This window comes from Zonotrichia leucophrys, chromosome 7 (assembly GCF_028769735.1).
Source record: "Zonotrichia leucophrys gambelii isolate GWCS_2022_RI chromosome 7, RI_Zleu_2.0, whole genome shotgun sequence".
Lineage (NCBI taxonomy): Eukaryota > Metazoa > Chordata > Aves > Passeriformes > Passerellidae > Zonotrichia > Zonotrichia leucophrys.
In genome coordinates, this window is record NC_088177.1 from 27,668,263 (window position 1) to 27,685,358 (window position 17,096).

General features: G+C 37.6%; 1 protein-coding gene across 4 annotated transcripts in view; it reads left to right on the forward strand.

Annotated features, from left to right (window-relative positions):
- The window catches only part of GRB14 (growth factor receptor bound protein 14), a 58,398-nt gene that overhangs the window by 19,305 nt on the left and 21,997 nt on the right, over window positions 1–17,096 (forward strand). For all 4 annotated transcript variants that reach the window (XR_010440967.1, XM_064718026.1, XM_064718027.1 and 1 more), the window contains one exon: window positions 13,942–14,098. Coding sequence is in view for 3 of the 4 variants with exons in the window: in XM_064718026.1 (XP_064574096.1) it covers window positions 13,942–14,098 (157 nt within the window). In the remaining variant the exon portion in view is untranslated. The remainder of the gene's footprint in view (window positions 1–13,941; window positions 14,099–17,096) is intronic.

Consider the following 17,096-nt stretch of genomic DNA (forward strand, 5'->3'; position numbering starts at 1 on the left):
CAGCATCCTGCAAAGTTCTGAAGACAGCTGAGAGGTTTCTTAGAGATGGAGGGAGTGGGAGATGGACTTGAGTGGGCTTTAAAGGCTTTTAAAGGCTTAGGGAGCAGTGGTCAGAAAAACTGTGGTGGTTGAGATGAAATTTTTGAATTAAGAGTTTTTGTTTAAAATGGAATATTTTCTTTAATGAATTATTGAGGAATCTGAGAGAAGGTAATGGGGGTAATCACAGGTAAATCATTAGGATGGGTGTGACTGGAAATTCAGTTCAGAATTATGTCTTAGACATAAATTGCTAGGATAAAACATCACGATAGGCTACTTCTTTATCTGCAATTTTTTACAAATTGAATAAAGGTTTTGAGCCAGAAAAACAGAGCCTCCTTCAGGGAGGGTATTGCAGCACTCGTCCCCTTTTTATGATGTCGGCCAAATACATCTAGATCTGAAACTATTCTTGAAAAGAATTTTAGATCAATTTTTGCACTGAATATGTACTTATATATACTCCTTGAATATGTACTAATATATACTCCTTATACTCAAGCAGGCACTTAAAGATGGATTCTGGTACAGTCATCATAAATTGGTTGACCAGACATAGTTTCTGCTTTGACTGGCATGAAACCAGTAAAACTTCCTTTTGTTTTTATTGTGTACAAAAATGATCCCACATGTATAAATGAAATCAAAATGGAACTAACTTTAGCAGTCCTTATGGTTCAGGTGCAGGCAGGAAAAGGGAGTTTTTTTCTATCCTTTGGGATTCTAGTCTCTACAAGCAATCAGATTTTCTAGAGTGTTTTGTACACAAAACCATCAGTGGTCTTGAAATTTAAAATGTAAAGCATTATGCTGCATAGTTGCCATGAAGGGTAGACAGAGATGTATGTGTGTATGTGCCTATGAGAGGGTGAGTATTAAGTGCACTGAGCTTTTTAAAAGCCCTTTAAAATCTCAGTGGTTTAATGCACTTGGCCATTACTTGTCCTTTGTATAGTTTGACAGGGTTTAGTGGTACAATTAACGTTGCACTTTGTCTCCTCTCTGTCTTCAGTTCTTGAACAGATCTTTGATATGTTTTTTTTCAGTTTCTTCTTGCTTTCTTTGAACATCTAACATTCTTCATACAGTAACCAAGGAAATTGGCAGTGTTTAGTGCCCTACTCTGATCATAATCCTCTTCTGTGGGCAGAAATCCTTTGGAAAAAACCCAGTTTTTTCATCAATTGAAGCAAGTGCTTGGCCATTTTCTAGCTCTAGTACTTTAGTGTCCTCTTGAATAAATTAGGCTTCAAGAAGTCAGAACTTGACCTTCAGACTGTGTTATGTGGCCTTGAAGTGCATCAAGAGCTACTGCTGAATAGCTATTTTTGCTGAAGTAAACCCCATACCGATTATGCTGCACTGCTGTACGTGAAGGGAGAAACTCAACAAACAGCACACAAGGTGTTGGTGTGAGCCTTATGCAAAAGATCAAATTTCCCTTACTTTTATGGCTGTTACATGCTACTTTCTACATGCATAAGCAAGTGCCTGAAAAATTAGAAAATTTTCTTTACTTTTGATAAACTGAAGCTACATCACTGAATGCAAAGAAAACTCATCACATTGAAGCAAGGAATTATTCATATTTAGACGTGCTTTCTTCCTCATTTTCATGCAGTTGCTATAGGTACTGCCCATGCCCCATCTTCCTCACTCCTTGTTTTTCTGCCTGTTGGTCAGGAACAGAGGCAAGACCAGCCTGACAAAACAGCAGCTGCCTTAAGGATCTAAAGAAGTTATGACTGTTTATTCACGTATTTGGTTTGCATGGCAAGGTTTTGGTTACAGGGGGAGGGGAGCTCTACACGGGCGGTTGCTGTGAGAAGCTTCTAGAAAGTTCCCTCTACGTCCAATAGAGGGAATGCTAGCTGGCTCCTAGGCTGACCCCATCATCAACAGTGGTAGTACCTCTGGGATCATTTATTTAAGAATGCAAAAAAGGTTGTTGTGCACCTGCAGCAGAAGAAAGAGAGAGAACATGTGAGAGGAACAGCCCTGCAGACACCATGGTCAGTGGAGGAGAGGGAGGAGGTGCTCCAGGCGCTGGAGCAGAGATTCCCCCACAGCTGGTGGTGCTGACATGGTCAGACATCTGTCCCCATGTGGGACCGTGGCGTGTGCAGACCCACATGCAGACCCTTGGAGGCCCCAAGCCACAGCAGGTGGGTGCCCAAGGCAGGCTGTGATGACTGTGGAAAGCCCACAATGCACAGGCTGTGGCAGGATCTGTGGGAAGAGCCCGTGCTGGAGCAGTGCAGTGTGAGGAGTCCTCCCCCTGAGGAGGCAGGACCAGCAGAGACAATCTGTGATGTACTGACTGCAACCTGTGCTCCTTGTCCTGCTGCACCCCTGGCAGGGAGGAGGTGGAGAGAATTGGGAGTGAAATTGAACTTGGGGAGAGCGGAGGGGTAGGGAAATGTGCTATAAGATTTAGTTTTATTTGTCATTGCCTGTTTGTGGCTTGATTGATAATAAAACTGGTTTCCCCAAGTTGAGTCTGTTTAGCCTGTGATGGTAATTAGTGAATGATCTCTCCCCATCCTTATCTTGACCCACAAGCTTTTTGCTATATTTTCTCTCTTCTGTCCAGCTGAAGAGAGAAGTGAGAGTGGCTTTGGTGGGCACCAGGTGTCTAGACAATGTCAACCCACCACAGAGCAAAATGCCTCAACTAATAGAATTCTGTGGTAACGCTGGAAAGTTTAGCCCAGTTCCAGTCTGTCTGTATCTTACATTGGTAGTGACTTTCTAAAATTTCAGTTTTGAAGTTGTCCATATTCAGTTGCTTTCAACCCTTTATTTATGTTTACATTATTTCAAGGCAACCAGTTTTTCACAGTTTAAAGTAGTTATATAAGAACAGATTTACTCTGCTGCAGTACAGTTTATAATGGGTGCCTTGGGAACAGTACAAAGCAAAGCGAGTCAAACTTGAAGTTGCACTTTCCAAGAATACACATCCACGTTCTTCACTCAGAGTTGTTAGGCTCTTGGCATGTATTGCATATTTCATCATAGTTCTCATATTTCATCTCCTTTTTTTGCCAGATCCAAATGGCTGTGTTGGACTGCTGACCAATATCTTCACCAAAACTCATGCTTGTGCATCAAAAATGATAACTTGGAGAGACATCTTTGATTCCTTTCTCTCCCAGTTTTTGCACATCCCTGCAGTTGCTACTTCTTGCAACTGGTGTTTTTGCAGATAGTTTTTTTGTTTGGCACCACTAAAATTCATATAAAGGACTGAGACCTGGGAAGAGGTGTTCAGTTTACACCCTTAATGCTTTTCCTTTATTTTCTACTAGAATCCTCCCCCCCCCTTCCTCCACTATTCTTTAGTGCATTGTGATTTCTTCACAGTCCTTTGATCACTCTTGTTGCCTATTGTATAATTTCTACTGACAACCTTTGCCCTAATGTAGTGTTGTGCTTTTTTTTTTTAGGCCACTTGAACTGCTTTTCTGAGCTAGTCAATCCTGTTCTCCAAGAGATTAGCAATTAAATGATATCTAGACTGAATAGCAATTGGAGCCCTCAGCTTTTCTTGTATTGGCCTGAAAGCCAGGCTTCAATAGCTCATCATACCCATCCGCTGCATATGCAAGTCCTCAATGTTGTTATTTTTCCTTTGGTCCTGTTGATTGTAACTTGTTGGATTGGTGTCTGTCACTGTCTTTTTGGGTATCTGTTTGACAAGACTTGTAGGATGATCATAACAGAAATAAAATGCATATATTTATGGTAATATGAACATGGCTTGTGTGTGGGCAAGCGAAGCAGCAGCCAGACAACCCAGCAGACCTCTGAATGTAGGGTATCACAACAAGTGTAGAGATGGGAAATGTGCTGCTGGCTTCTGTTTTCCTGTGGGACTGAAGACTGCTCAGTCTATGTATCTCATTTTCATTTTAGAACAAATGATTAGAGGTAAACATAATCAAAATATACTAAATTTATGAAATTATCACCCCCTTTTAACTACATCACCTACTTATCTTCCTTTTCACTTGGTTCCCTTGTTTTAGTCTGCTGTACGTGGTGACTATTACCCTTTTGCCAACAGTTACAGGAGCTGGTTTCCATGCCCAGATGCCCTTCGTCTTCTTCTGTTCCTTTATGGGTTTGGATTTGCCAACAAAACCTGCTGACAAATCTGTAATAACACAATAGTGTATAGTTGGAGATTTTACATGGTTTGAGTAGACTTGCTACATTTACTGCAGGATTTATGCTTTATTTGGATTTTATGCTTTGGCCAGAGGGAACAATGCTATGTGAATAAAAAAAATGTTCAGAAGTGGCTGAGAAATAAAATTTTCTGTCAGAATACCTATCCTACAACAGTTAAACTTTGCTCTTACATTCCACTGATGGCTAGAAACAGATACCCAGAGATGACAGTACTGGACTGGAAGTCTGACCCAGCAAAACAAGTTTTTTTGTCATATACCAAGTGGCAAAGTATTTCAGCATTGTAAAGCAACCATTTATTACAGTAGGTTACTCTACATGGCCTTTGTCATATTTGCTCTGGACATTCCTTGTACCACTCCAGAAATATAGAGAAAATTTTCAAACTGTATCTTTAGCTAAAAATCTAAACTTTGCTATGTCTTTGAGTCTACATGATTTTCTCCTCTATATATTCTATATATTCAGGGGAATACACAGCTGTTATAGTTGATGATAAAGGCATTCTTCTCTTTTAAGCTGTGTTACAGTTCAAGCCAAAGCTTCTGTTTAAAATGGCCAAAGTGAAAGAGAGTTTTAAGACAAAAATCTGTTCTCCTTTTTTTTTTCTTATTTAAAAAATCTATTTCAGGACTGCTGCAAAGGAAATAGGAAGCTAATTGGTCTCTTAACAGTGTTATTCAGAGACTTGGTCTTTCTCAGCTTTGCAAGAGATCTGCTCTACTGAGAAACCAGCAACATGGTGTGAAAAACCTGGTAGAAACAATAGGTACTTCTTTTTATAGCTGGTATCTCTTCAGAAACATAGACTGCAGCCAGAACGCGGCAGTAACAGATTTGCTTTCTCTTGTGCTGGAACACAGCATTCTATTTATCTCTGACAAGCGAAGGATATGTTGGACAAACTGCACTATTAAATACAGAAAGCCTCATTTAAATAATGTTAGTGCCTTGACATAAATAGGGACAAGCTATACAAACATGAGGCTGATAACATTTTGCCCTCATCTTCGTTGTACACAGAATACAAAAATCAGAAGTATATTTTAGTGGCTTCATATTTAAAATTCTTTTTTCCTCTGTCTTCAGACATGACTCATTTTCTGTTCATTTTCTGTTTGACAAACTTTTTTTTTTAATAAATGAAATACTAAAGTGCCTTCTTAAGTCAGATACTTTGAATCCTCCAGTATGATTGTTCCATCCCTCTTTTTAAGTCCAGTTAGTCTAACTGGATGTTTTCCATCTAGCTATGCTAAGTGCATTCTATTTATTGCTTTTGTATGTAGTAAAATGTAAACCTGCATATTACTGTTAAATATATAGAATCTATTTAAAGCTAGGACTTTGCAGGCAGTGTGGAAACAAAGGACTGAAAATAGTAATACCATAAGTTTACTAATAGGGCTAATATGCTGATCAGCTCCATTAAATTAACTTTTCATGAAGAAAAGTTCATGTGAACGTACACTTTTATTAACCTGAATAATCAAGTTTGGTCTGAATATTAATCTCTTTCAGTCAAACAACAAGATTTTTGAACTTTATCAGAAAAGACTTGTTTTGAGGGTAAAAACTCTTAGTTATTACCAAGGGGATTTTTGTACCTTGCTGGTTTTTTTAGCAATCTTCTGTGGATTTCATGAGAAATAATAAGGAAGATCTGATTGAAAATAATGGGTCATAAAGCATGTACATTTAGCCTAAACAACTGAGCTGTGTTAGGAGGACTGTATGAACTGAACTCTATGAAGGAGCGTTGTGATTCCAACACAAGAAGTGGTGGTGCTTGGCTTAAGGGAGAATAACCTGTGTACATTTACGCAGTGATTGGATTACGTTATGGTCTCAGCTGAGTTTTCAAATTAATTTCCCTTGTATATAGAATTTTACCCAAGTTTCATGGAAATTTAACCTTTAATTAATTTATTTTTAGTGGCTAGGAAGATGTAAAACTCTCTTGCCTTCCTGATCATCCATGTATTTTGTTTAGATTAATTGAAAAGCCATGCATTCTGTGCACTGGAGTTGAGAGGGAACCTATGCTGGATTAGCTGTCTTTGAGTGGTAGTCTTAAGAGGATAAGAATAGGGAGCCATTTACCCTTCCCTGCACCAAGAGGTTTTACAAATAGCCTTGTGCCAGGTGTTAAAGTATAAAGTTAGCATTAATAATATTTTAATGAAAAATAACTAAGACTTATTTTTATTGTGGCTAGTAAAACATGGTTCTTCCGTTCTGATTTAGAGGGTTCATATGAGTAAGAGCCTGAAATTACTTGACTATAGATGGCTATTCTAAAAATGAACTGTGTGTTGCAAGTTTACCTTTATTCTGTAGTCTATTTCTTCATAACTGTTTAATTTTTATTATATCTCTTTTTTTGAAGGACCTGGGAAAAGTTCTTGATACCAGTCAGTGTAAACTGCATTATCCCTCTGAGATTTTTCAGAATTATGATGGTTACTCTAAATCACTTCAGGAATTGCTATGAACAAGATGAAAAAAAGTTTTCATGAATGTAAGAGTAGGTTTTCTTCTAGGAAGAGACAGATTTAGGTAATGTTAGTAGATTCTTTCTTAGCTGCCTGGTGGTAGGCACTGGTGACTCACGAATTTGCAACGCGATACCCAAAGTTAATCTGCTGCAGTAGCCCTTGGGCTTTTCCACTTTTTCAGGTCTGAGCAGAACTTTATATTCACAGCAGAAGAAGTGATAGATGGAGCTTAAGCCTCCCTTTCCACTGCTGCTAGGATAGGCTGAGGTTTGCCATTTAAATGCTAGACTGTATAACCTCATGTTAACTATTTGCCTTTTTATTTCCAGTTTATTTCCATTTTAAACAGACAATTTTATTTCACCTATAAAGACTAGATCTGGGAACCTGTTCCATATCTATTGTGAATAATTAATGCAAATAAATGATTTAGCTTCTCTGTGGTGTGTTTATCTTGTATAAGTGCTCCTTCAACAGCTTAATCATTTGGCAAGTCTGCTAATTTTATTTCATTTCTGATGTTCCATGGAAGTGTATTATTTGAATTTTTTGCTGATAATATTTAAATTTCCTCACAACTTTCTAGTTATTTGCACACATCTTAACAGTTGTATTTGAAGTATCTTTCACTGGCTTTGTTTGGAATCTCCGTAGTTTGAAAAAGATTTTTGGTAAGGTAGATTAACTTGGGACTCCCAATTTAAACAAATTGTTTGATCTACCCCTACCTTTCCTTATAAATAATGTACATTCTTTTTAAGGAGTTTATTGTGTGTTTTACTTCTGTAGATCCCTTTGTATTTCTCACTCCTGATTTGGTCCTTTGTGATAATGGCTGTTGATGGTGATAAATCTTTCACTTTATTTATTACTGCCATTCCTACTTACAGGATGTTGTACTTCACAGTGTTGCTGTTGCCATTTAATTCTTCAATTATTGTAATTTTTTTGGGCCAAGTGGCATTTAATTATCATATAGTTTACAAGAATCTCACTTTCTGCTCTAAAAGTAGTTGTATTATGAGTTAGCTTTCCAACACGTGGCAGTGGCTTTTTCTAGACTTTGCCTTTTTGTTCAGTTTTATGCAGGGAAATGGAATCTTCTGTAACTATTTTATTACTATCTTTAACTACATTTTGTTTCTGTTGACCAATATTGTTAAATTGAATGCATCAAATTCAGGATTAAGTAATGATATTTGTATTTTAGCTTCCCTGTTGTGTCTTTCAAACTCTGTTTCTCTTCAGTTTTACTGACATTGTCTTTGCCATGATTGCATGTCATATTGTCCTCATTCTGCCATTTTTTCCAGTATCATGATGTGATTGTCATAACCTTTGTTTGAAACAACTTTGCTGGTATATTTTTACACGTAGCCTATTATAATTTGGAGATCTGCATAATTTAACCTCCCTTTTTATAATACAACATATTTACACATCTAAAGCAGCATTCAAGTGAGGAGTGATAAGTGCTCTACCAATCTTAATGAGTTCAGTCTGCTACCTTGCTGTACAGAAACAGATTTCACTTCCCCTGCCTCATGTTGTTAAAAGCAAAACTGAGGGACTAATGCTGCCTTGCCCAAAGTCAGGTGGCTTCTTCTGAAAGCAAGAATTGCCATTTGAAAGTAAGAATTGGACCTTTTTGTCTGTATGTAATAGAAAGTATTTTTTGTTACTTCTTTGCATTGCTATTCAGTTTCTGTTTTTGGTGTAATTTTGTAATTCCTGGGATGGTCATGGGTGGTTGGATTAGGGCATGGAGTTTGTACTGGGAGTCTGAAGTAGGGGAGTGGCTCTGTGAGCTGCATCATACAGACAGTTGCCATAGTGCCATAGTAAATCCATTGCCACAGAAGAATATTACAGAAAATAAGTAGAAATAGTTTTAACTTATAAAATATGCATACTTTTAACATGAAATTTAACAAAGCTTTAAAATAATTTCTAGAAGAATATTTAGGTCTAAAAAAATTTTTATGTTTTGAGGCAAGAAATTTTTTTAATTGCTAGAGAAACTGACCTTGTCCGTCATCTTACATTGGAATAAAGGCTGCAAATTAGCATTGTTTTTGTTCTTTAAAATGTAATTTTTAAAAATGGTTAAATGATGGAAAAAGTATGAGGTCCTTCTAGGTTGTGGAAGCAGAGGTAGACTAATTTTCCTAGATTTGCTCTTCCTTCTTTGCACTTTGGTTTCATTACAAGACAGAAAATAGCTGTGTTCCTTCTGCCTCTTGAAGCTATACTGTGATCCAAATGAGAAGTCAAGATGTGTACAATTAGACATTGTATGCACCTTGTTTTAATGACAGATGTAAATTTCTGGAAACTGCTCGAATCCTTTTGGCCTGGAAATTTTCCCTTTGGAGGAAATGTTGGAAGCTGACATTTTAACTGTAGATGGGGATATTTGAACGGAAAGTCTTGCATTCACAGCTGCTAAAGAACACAGTAAACTTTACTAACATGCTATTTGTTTCTAACAACAGTTGTGACTTAACTTCTTAAATATTTTTATGAATGCAGAATTTAGCTGACTCTTACTAAACCAAGACAGGCTGTTGCTAGAAGTCATATACCAGTTCAAAGTGCTAGAAGTTTCTAAGCACTTCCATTGTAGTTAAAATACACTCCAAATTCCTCTACCCTTTGCCAATATCAATAAGCAAAAAATTTTGTCTAGCAGGCAGAAGGGTTGGGAGTTGGAGAACAAATGCTGCAGGCAAAAAGCCTGATTGTTTAACTATAGAGAGGGGTTAGCAGAGTATCAGGCCAGCATTTCAGGAGAAGTATGACACCCTGGGAGTGTAAGAATTTTCAAAGCCTGGTTTTGCATACAATAATTCTGTATTTAACAAAAATGTGACAGAAATTATAATGTAATTACAAAAATGTGCAGTGTTTTATTTGGGGGAAAGGGGGGAATAATTTTAGAAGTCATAAGCTAAATTTAGGGGCTTTTATCTTTATAAATAAATGTGGCCCTTTTTTTTTTTTTTTAAAGGTGCTGACTACCCACTGTGTCAATGGTTATACAGAAGCATTAAGAATCACATAAATGTCAGGTCATATTGGTGTAGGCACCTAAATATGGAATCTGTGTGGTAGTGTTTCTTTTTCTGTGGGTTTCTACCTGGCTTTTTTCACACGTTAGGACTTTGGTTTGAAATTTTAAATTCCTCAGTGCAGGGCATATGTTTGTGCTGTTTCTGCAGATTGGAACTTCCGAAACAGATGGCATGAAGATTCTGAAGAATCAGACTTGGACACCATCTCTTAAAAGTCTATGAACACTTTATTTAATTATTGTAGTGGAGATGACGGTTGGGTGGGGAAGAAGACTCGGGGGAGTAGAGTCCAGCTTTGCTTCTCTTGCTCCTCCCTCCTCCCACGCTGCTTACCTTATGTGCTCTTTTACTTATTCTTTTATACAATTTTATACAATTGTATAAAATTCTTTTATACAATTTTATACAATTGCTTACATTATGTGCTCTTTTACTTATTCTTTTATACAATATACAATTTACTTATTCTTTTATACAATTGCTTATATACAATAAGAAGCAAAAAGATTTTTTGCTTCTTCTGGTTACTTTTTAGTGTAAAACTAGGGTCTTCTTTCTATTTTCCTTTATTAAATATTTGATTGTATTTTTCACCATTTATTTTACATTCTGAGTTCATTTGATTAGTGAAATATGAAAAATAATATATTTCATTTTGAAGCAACATTTCTTATAATAATAATTTTTGGAGGGATAAAGATGCATCGCACATAATTCTGGGATCTTGGCTGATTTTTAATATATTGAAAATCTGAAAGAGAACATATAGGAATGCTGTACCTCCTTGCCTGCTCCCATAGGCAGTGAAAATGATTAATGCTTGTCATGCTGAGCTTGGTGTTTTCCTCTTCTAGGAAGATCTTGGAGCTGCTTATTTCTTACTTCCAGTGACTTAAATAGAAGCTATTGAGGTGTTTCTTTTTCTAGCCTTGGGTAGAACTAAAATCTCCTTGTATTTATAAACTAGACCGGAAAGAAGATTTCAGGGCTGCTGAGACAAGTTTTTCTGCCTAGTAATAGGTATAGTCAAGGGAAGTGAATCAGCTTGCTTTGCTTTGGAGCAAAGTTTGAGAGTGTAGGGTATGAAAACTGTAATGAGAGCTTGGTCTCAATTAGCAGCTCTTTTCTTGTGTGCTACTTCTCAGACAAATTTTTCAGGGGAAAAAAACTGGAAGAAAGTGGAGATGACTGGCCAGTCAAATACATGGTGAGAGTCACAATAAAAGTGGAGGTATCACTCAAGCTTACTCATTTCTGTAGGAAGTCAGCATAGCTGCATCTTTAGTATAACTCTGCCACCCTTTAATTCTCAAAGCATCCTCTACTTCTAGGAAGAGAAATATTGCAACATATTTCCAAGGAAAAATGGCATTTGGAATTTATCTTTTTTCATCTGATCCACTCCTCTTGGAATAAGTACATTCCTAGCAATCTTACAGAAGACTTTGCTTCAAACACAACACCAAGTGCATACTGAGCAACTTCTAATTAAAAAAACCCTCAAAGATCACTCTAAGTGATGAGATTTACACCAATTCGTTAAGCAAAATGTGTGACAGAAGTTGATGAGTGTCTATTAGGTGACTCTTGTCTCCTGCTGCATCTGAATCCCTTGCAAGGAAAAGAAAAAGGTCGCAGCATTTGTGTTTTGTAAGGTACCCCATCATAGCTGTGAGCTGGGGTGATGTGTTCTCCTAGACTTGAGCAGGATTTATTTCCCTATACTGAGAAAACTGAGTGAGAATACTCACAGAGAATATCAACTGGGTTTTTTTCTCATTGTTTTTTTTGCTGTGTTGTTTTGTTTTGCTTTAGCTGAGCTCCAGTAGTCCAAGGCCACCTCCAAGGCTTCCCACTCCCTGAGCTGAATGGCCACAGGCAGCTCATTATCATGACTTGTGTTGCTGTCTCCAGCATTTTAAAAACTCTTTTTCTGTTTCTCTAGCAATAAGAGTGAAGTCATCTGCACTGCGACTCTTAACCCTTTTAAAAAGAATTTCTGTTAAAATATCCGTCAAGAGCCTCAGCATGGGCTGTACGTGCTCTTGCTGTAAAATAAGCATATCACTGAACTTGATGAGTGCCTGGGGAAAACTGCAGTTGCTGCTCTGTGCCATAGAGTCCCTAGCCAGCATGCTCACGTGGATTCCCACCCTGGCTTTATTGCAAGAATATTAGGAAACAGAATAGAATATTTCAGCTGGAAGGGACTTAAAACAATTGTCAATACTTGGAAAGTTACTTCAATTCTTACCTTTGCTTTCACCTTCTCCACTGTCTCTCTCCTTTCTGGCATTTCAGCCTGTAAAATCCTTTAGGTTCAGCCTGACATAGACTTGCTGGACAGACTAATGAAGCTGTCTGTGACCTTCAGTGCTGCCCACAGTAGGACCTATTTTAAGGTGATGGGATGCTGTTTCCTCCAGCCACCCCTACAGCCCTCCATCCCATTCACAGTGCACCCTGCCAGACGCATCTTTTGATTTCATCTTTGAATCATTGTAAATATTGCAGGAATTTAAATAATTCATGCTGGTTTATCCTGAATAGCCAAGCATGATTTCTGTGTGCCTGGAGTAGGACTTTGTGTGTGTGGAGCCAGGCTCTGCTGCAAGCAGGGTGCATTGCTGCTGGTCTCCTTTGCTTAGCAGTGGGAACACTGCCAAAGCAGAGATGTCTTACAAAACCAACCACAGCCATCCCCCATGGCTGCTTTGGCAGTATTAAATTCAGTAGCAATGTGGTCTTTTTGCCTTTTGGATTAAATGGAAATACTGGGCTTAGGCCTGTGGAAACATTGGATCTTCTTTCTCTGAGGGCTTCTATTTCCCTTGAGAGTCTCAGCTTTGAGGTGGTTGATTCATGTGTAGGGGGAGGGTTTTCAGCACTTTAGGAGCATGAATTTAATGTTTGCCACATCCTGAAGACTGGTGTTGTGGCAAGGGTGGCTGAATGTTGTGTGGGACTCTTGACCTGTCAACACTGATTAGGTGCAATATTAAAGCAAATTATCATGGGCTTCATACTCATTTAATGTGCAGGGCCAAAGTTTGGAACCAAACTTCTATATCTCTTTAGTTCCACAGAAAAAATGGGTTTTTGTAGAGGAGTAAGGCCATCAGTGTGCTTTAAAATCTGAGTGTGATTTACAAAGGGAGTCCTTTTCCTTGATCTGATCTTAGGAAAACATGAGTGAATGAACCTGTCTTTTTAAAAATTATTTTTGGATTTTTTCTGTTAGTGGGAAGATGCAGGTGGTAGGAGATACAGTTGGAGTTTCCTGCTCACTTTCCTACCAACTTCAGCACAAACCAGAGAGGGAGCTGCCTTGACAAGCTGGGGCACAATACATTGCTGCTTGTTTATTAGATGCTTGAAATGAGCGTGCATTCGGTAAGGCAGCTGTTAGGAATGACTGACAGTAACAGGCTTGTTTGTCTTTAAAGTGAGAACTTGTATCTTGCTGTTTAATGAGGGATTTACAATGGTATTTAGGTTTTGTGCATAAATTTCAGGAGAGTTTTGCCTTGCTTTCTCATGAATATGGATAAATTCAATAAATTGAGAGGAGTATTTTGTCAGTTAAAAGCATCTTGGGCACCCTTTAAACTGAGGATGTGTGTGCAAGAATTCCAGTTCTTGCTTGTCAAAATTTGAAGCCACTCTGTAACATCTCCTGTTTTACTCTCTCCAGAACTGTGAGCATCTTGAGTCTGATTGCCATTCTCTGAACTAACTCCTTTATCAAATCCTTCTACAGTTCTGCAGTTGGAGAATTCTTGAGTTTCACTGTTTATGCTGTGTGGTTTCTTTTTCAGCTTATTAAGAATGTACAGTTTCACTGCATTTATTTATCTCTCCATTAATTTTTTTTTTAAGGTAATGTACCAATCTGGCCAGTGTCCTGTGGTAAGGGATATCCAGTGGCCAAATTTAGTAGGGGAATATTCTTTTCTTGGCTGTTCTGTTCTCAGTGATGCTATTGCACTAGAGAGGAATGGCTGCCTTTCATGTTGCACTCTGTGTGTGTGAGTTCTTGTCTCAGTCACAGAACTGAGAGAGCAACATACATGGAGTAACTGAAGCAAAGATTAAACTTATGGATATTTTAGAGATTTTATTTATTGCAGGTAATCAAAGTGTATAGTGAAGATGATACTAGCAGAGCTTTGGAAGTACCAAGTGATATAACAGCCAGGGATGTGTGTCAGCTCTTGATATTGAAGAACCACTATGTTGATGACCACAGCTGGACTCTCTTTGAACAACTTACCCACACAGGTTTAGGTAAGACTAATAACACATAATGAAATGATGGTAAATAAGGTGCCTGGTTTTCATTTTCATACATGGAAGTACAATTCTAATAGAAAGGCTTGGAGGCAAAATGATGGGAAGTCTCTTCTGATTTTTTTATTTTTGGGGTTGTTGCTTCTGATTGTTTTTGAAAGCATAGGTATAAACTAGATTTTTTTCATGGTATTTTTGCTTCACACTGGTTGATCTGCATCTGTAAGAACAATTTGGAAGACACTAAAAGTTAAAGTTCTCGCTGCAAATTCTTCCTTGCTCTACCTTGTTTTTATCAGGCAGTTCTTTCTGTCTTATGGGTGGTATTTTCTGCTTATCTCTAAAAAGACTTGGGTTATTTTCATTGGAAATAAAATCCTGTTTGTTCCTAACACACCTGGGTGAAATATCTGACATCAGGGACTGAAAGAGGTTACACAGTGCTATTTTATCTTTACTATAGAATTTGGTTTTCAGAAGTAATATCAGAGTGGGCTGTCAGTATTTTCCTTCACTGCATTCACTTTGGCTAGATTTATGGTGCACTCTGGGATAATGCTGCTTTAAAAGGAAAACAAAACCATTCCTCCAAACTTCCACATAGGACCAGTGAACTGCATTGAAGCAATACCATGTGTAGTATTTTAAGTTGCTGGTAACGAGATGTTCTGAAATTCTTTCACTTTTTCAGTGCTTCTCTAGTGTAGTAAAACTTCTCTTTTTCTGTTTTACGGTTCAAAATGTGTAATCTGTGGTTTCAAAATATAACATCTGATCTCTGTTCCTTTTTGAAGTGTATAGGTGTATTTTTGCAGTATAAAAAACATAAGGCAAATTAATTGTAGGGAGAAATTGTTTGCAGAGATGTAAAAAATGCAGAATACAGAAAAGACTTTCCTTAGCAAGAGAGGAGTTTAGAAGCCCACTGCTGGAAAGTAATAGAACTGAATCTCAAGTTAGACAATCTTACTTGCTTTTACAGCACGGTGTTTCAGTACTCTGTTGTGTATGCTTTTGATAGGAAATTATGTTAGAAAAAATCTACTAGAAGACAAATGCCAAAGAAATATGGTTATAATTTCACATCACTCAAAATTTCCATGTTATTCTTGAACTTTGGCACTGTACTAGAGCTAAAAAAGGTAGTACTTCTGCAACTTCAAGGGCAGTTCCATCTGCTAGTGCAAAGTGTGGCTTGAAAAAGAGGATGTTCTGGATGCCTTCCTGCATTCTAAAATACATAGAAAACTCCATGGAGTTCTTAATTCTCAAAAGAGACTGTGCTGGTACCTGGTAACTCCAGTGCTGTTGATTTAAAAAAATGTACACACCAGGAACAAAAATCAAACACCCCCACAAACATTCTCCCTGGCCACTCTCTCCTTCAACCCTCCCCACCCCCCCGATATTTAAATATGGCTAAAAACTATTGTTAGAGACCCTTTCTTCCTCTGGATGTATCTAGGGAATCCAGCCTTGTGCATTTATTGAAAATAAACTTGACTGTGCATCTCTGCCTCAGTTATGTTTATCAGCTGTAATTTGAGGATGAACTACAAAAGCTAAAACTGTTTTCTGCCCTTTTATACTCCTTTATCCTATGAAGGCAGACACAAGCGTTTTTCAAATTTCTTTTCATGCTTTGTAAAATTTCAAAGATATTTGTAACCTTTTGCACTGAATGTATCAGCTGTAAGATGCTTCCAACTCAGAGGAAGGTCAGAGTTAAATCTGGGTCGAGGTTGAAAATGACTGCTATAGAAGAAGAGGTAGCAAAATGGCTTTAGAAAACAGTGCTATATAAACAGCAGAAGTGTTTTCTGTTTCCTGTAGTGGAGCTGGTGTTCAAGTAGTGTTGTAACTATTGAAGAAGATGCCTTTGAGCAACCATGCCAGAACAATAGTGGCACTGTTTCTCCAGCTTTCTGTATTTGCACAGTACACTTTTTGACAAGTAGTGTGTTTTCTTCAATCTGGAGGATTTCTTGGAAGATTTCAATATTATATAATTAGTGAAATTGATTTTCCTAATATTCTGATATTCTTGAAATTGCTGAAGACCTTCATTCACCATGCAGTGTTATAATTGCTCCAGCTGCTTTCAGTGTAATTCTAGAAAAAGGTGAATGCTTAATTTTAAAAGTAAAATAATTTCCTAGATTATGAGGTTGGCAATTCAATATTACTGGCCAAGGAAAGGAACAATTTGAGATATCCCCTATGTATTTTTAGAGTACTGAACACTAATGGAGTTATTTTAACAATGCTGATTTAGATTTGGTTTTGTTAGAAAGAGTTAACATATTCATCTTGACTTGCTTTAAGTATATTCTTAAGCATTGGAAGAGTAGTTTGAACAAATACTTTTAAAATGATGAGTTAGTTTGGGATTGTTTTCTGTTTGTTACTGCTGTATGTTTTATCCATGTAAATTTGGAAAGCCTTTTTCATCTCATAAGTTCGGGGAATTGGTATTGAGAGGAGAAGTGCTGTGGGCAAATGTGTGTGTCTGTGTAAACCCCAGGATTACGTGGATTAATAATTCATCCATCAATTAGTGAACATTTTCTTTAAAATCTAACAGCTGTCTGAATACTCCTGAATTAGATATAATTGCATGAATCTTAGTGAGCTGAGCACAATGTTCTACTTTTAATCAAGACAGACATTAATTACATTGCTGGATTGTGCCTTCATTGCTGTGTGGAGGTATCTGCTGAGAAAGTTTAAAAAGGAAAAAATCCCAACAAAACTCCCACCTAGGGCAAAGCATTAACTCACGGTCTCTATATTTCACTTTTCACAAACATATGTGCCCTTGGGTGCAGAGCTCTATTGTTGAACACCAAGGATTGTTGTGTCCTCACTGCTGCTGCCTTGGCAGCCAGGAAGCTCAGCTTTCCTCCCCACCTCCCAAGTTTTGCAGTAGCAGGGGTTCTACTTCAAATATCTGAAGTTCAGCAATTCCTGCAGCTCTATTAATCAATATATTTCA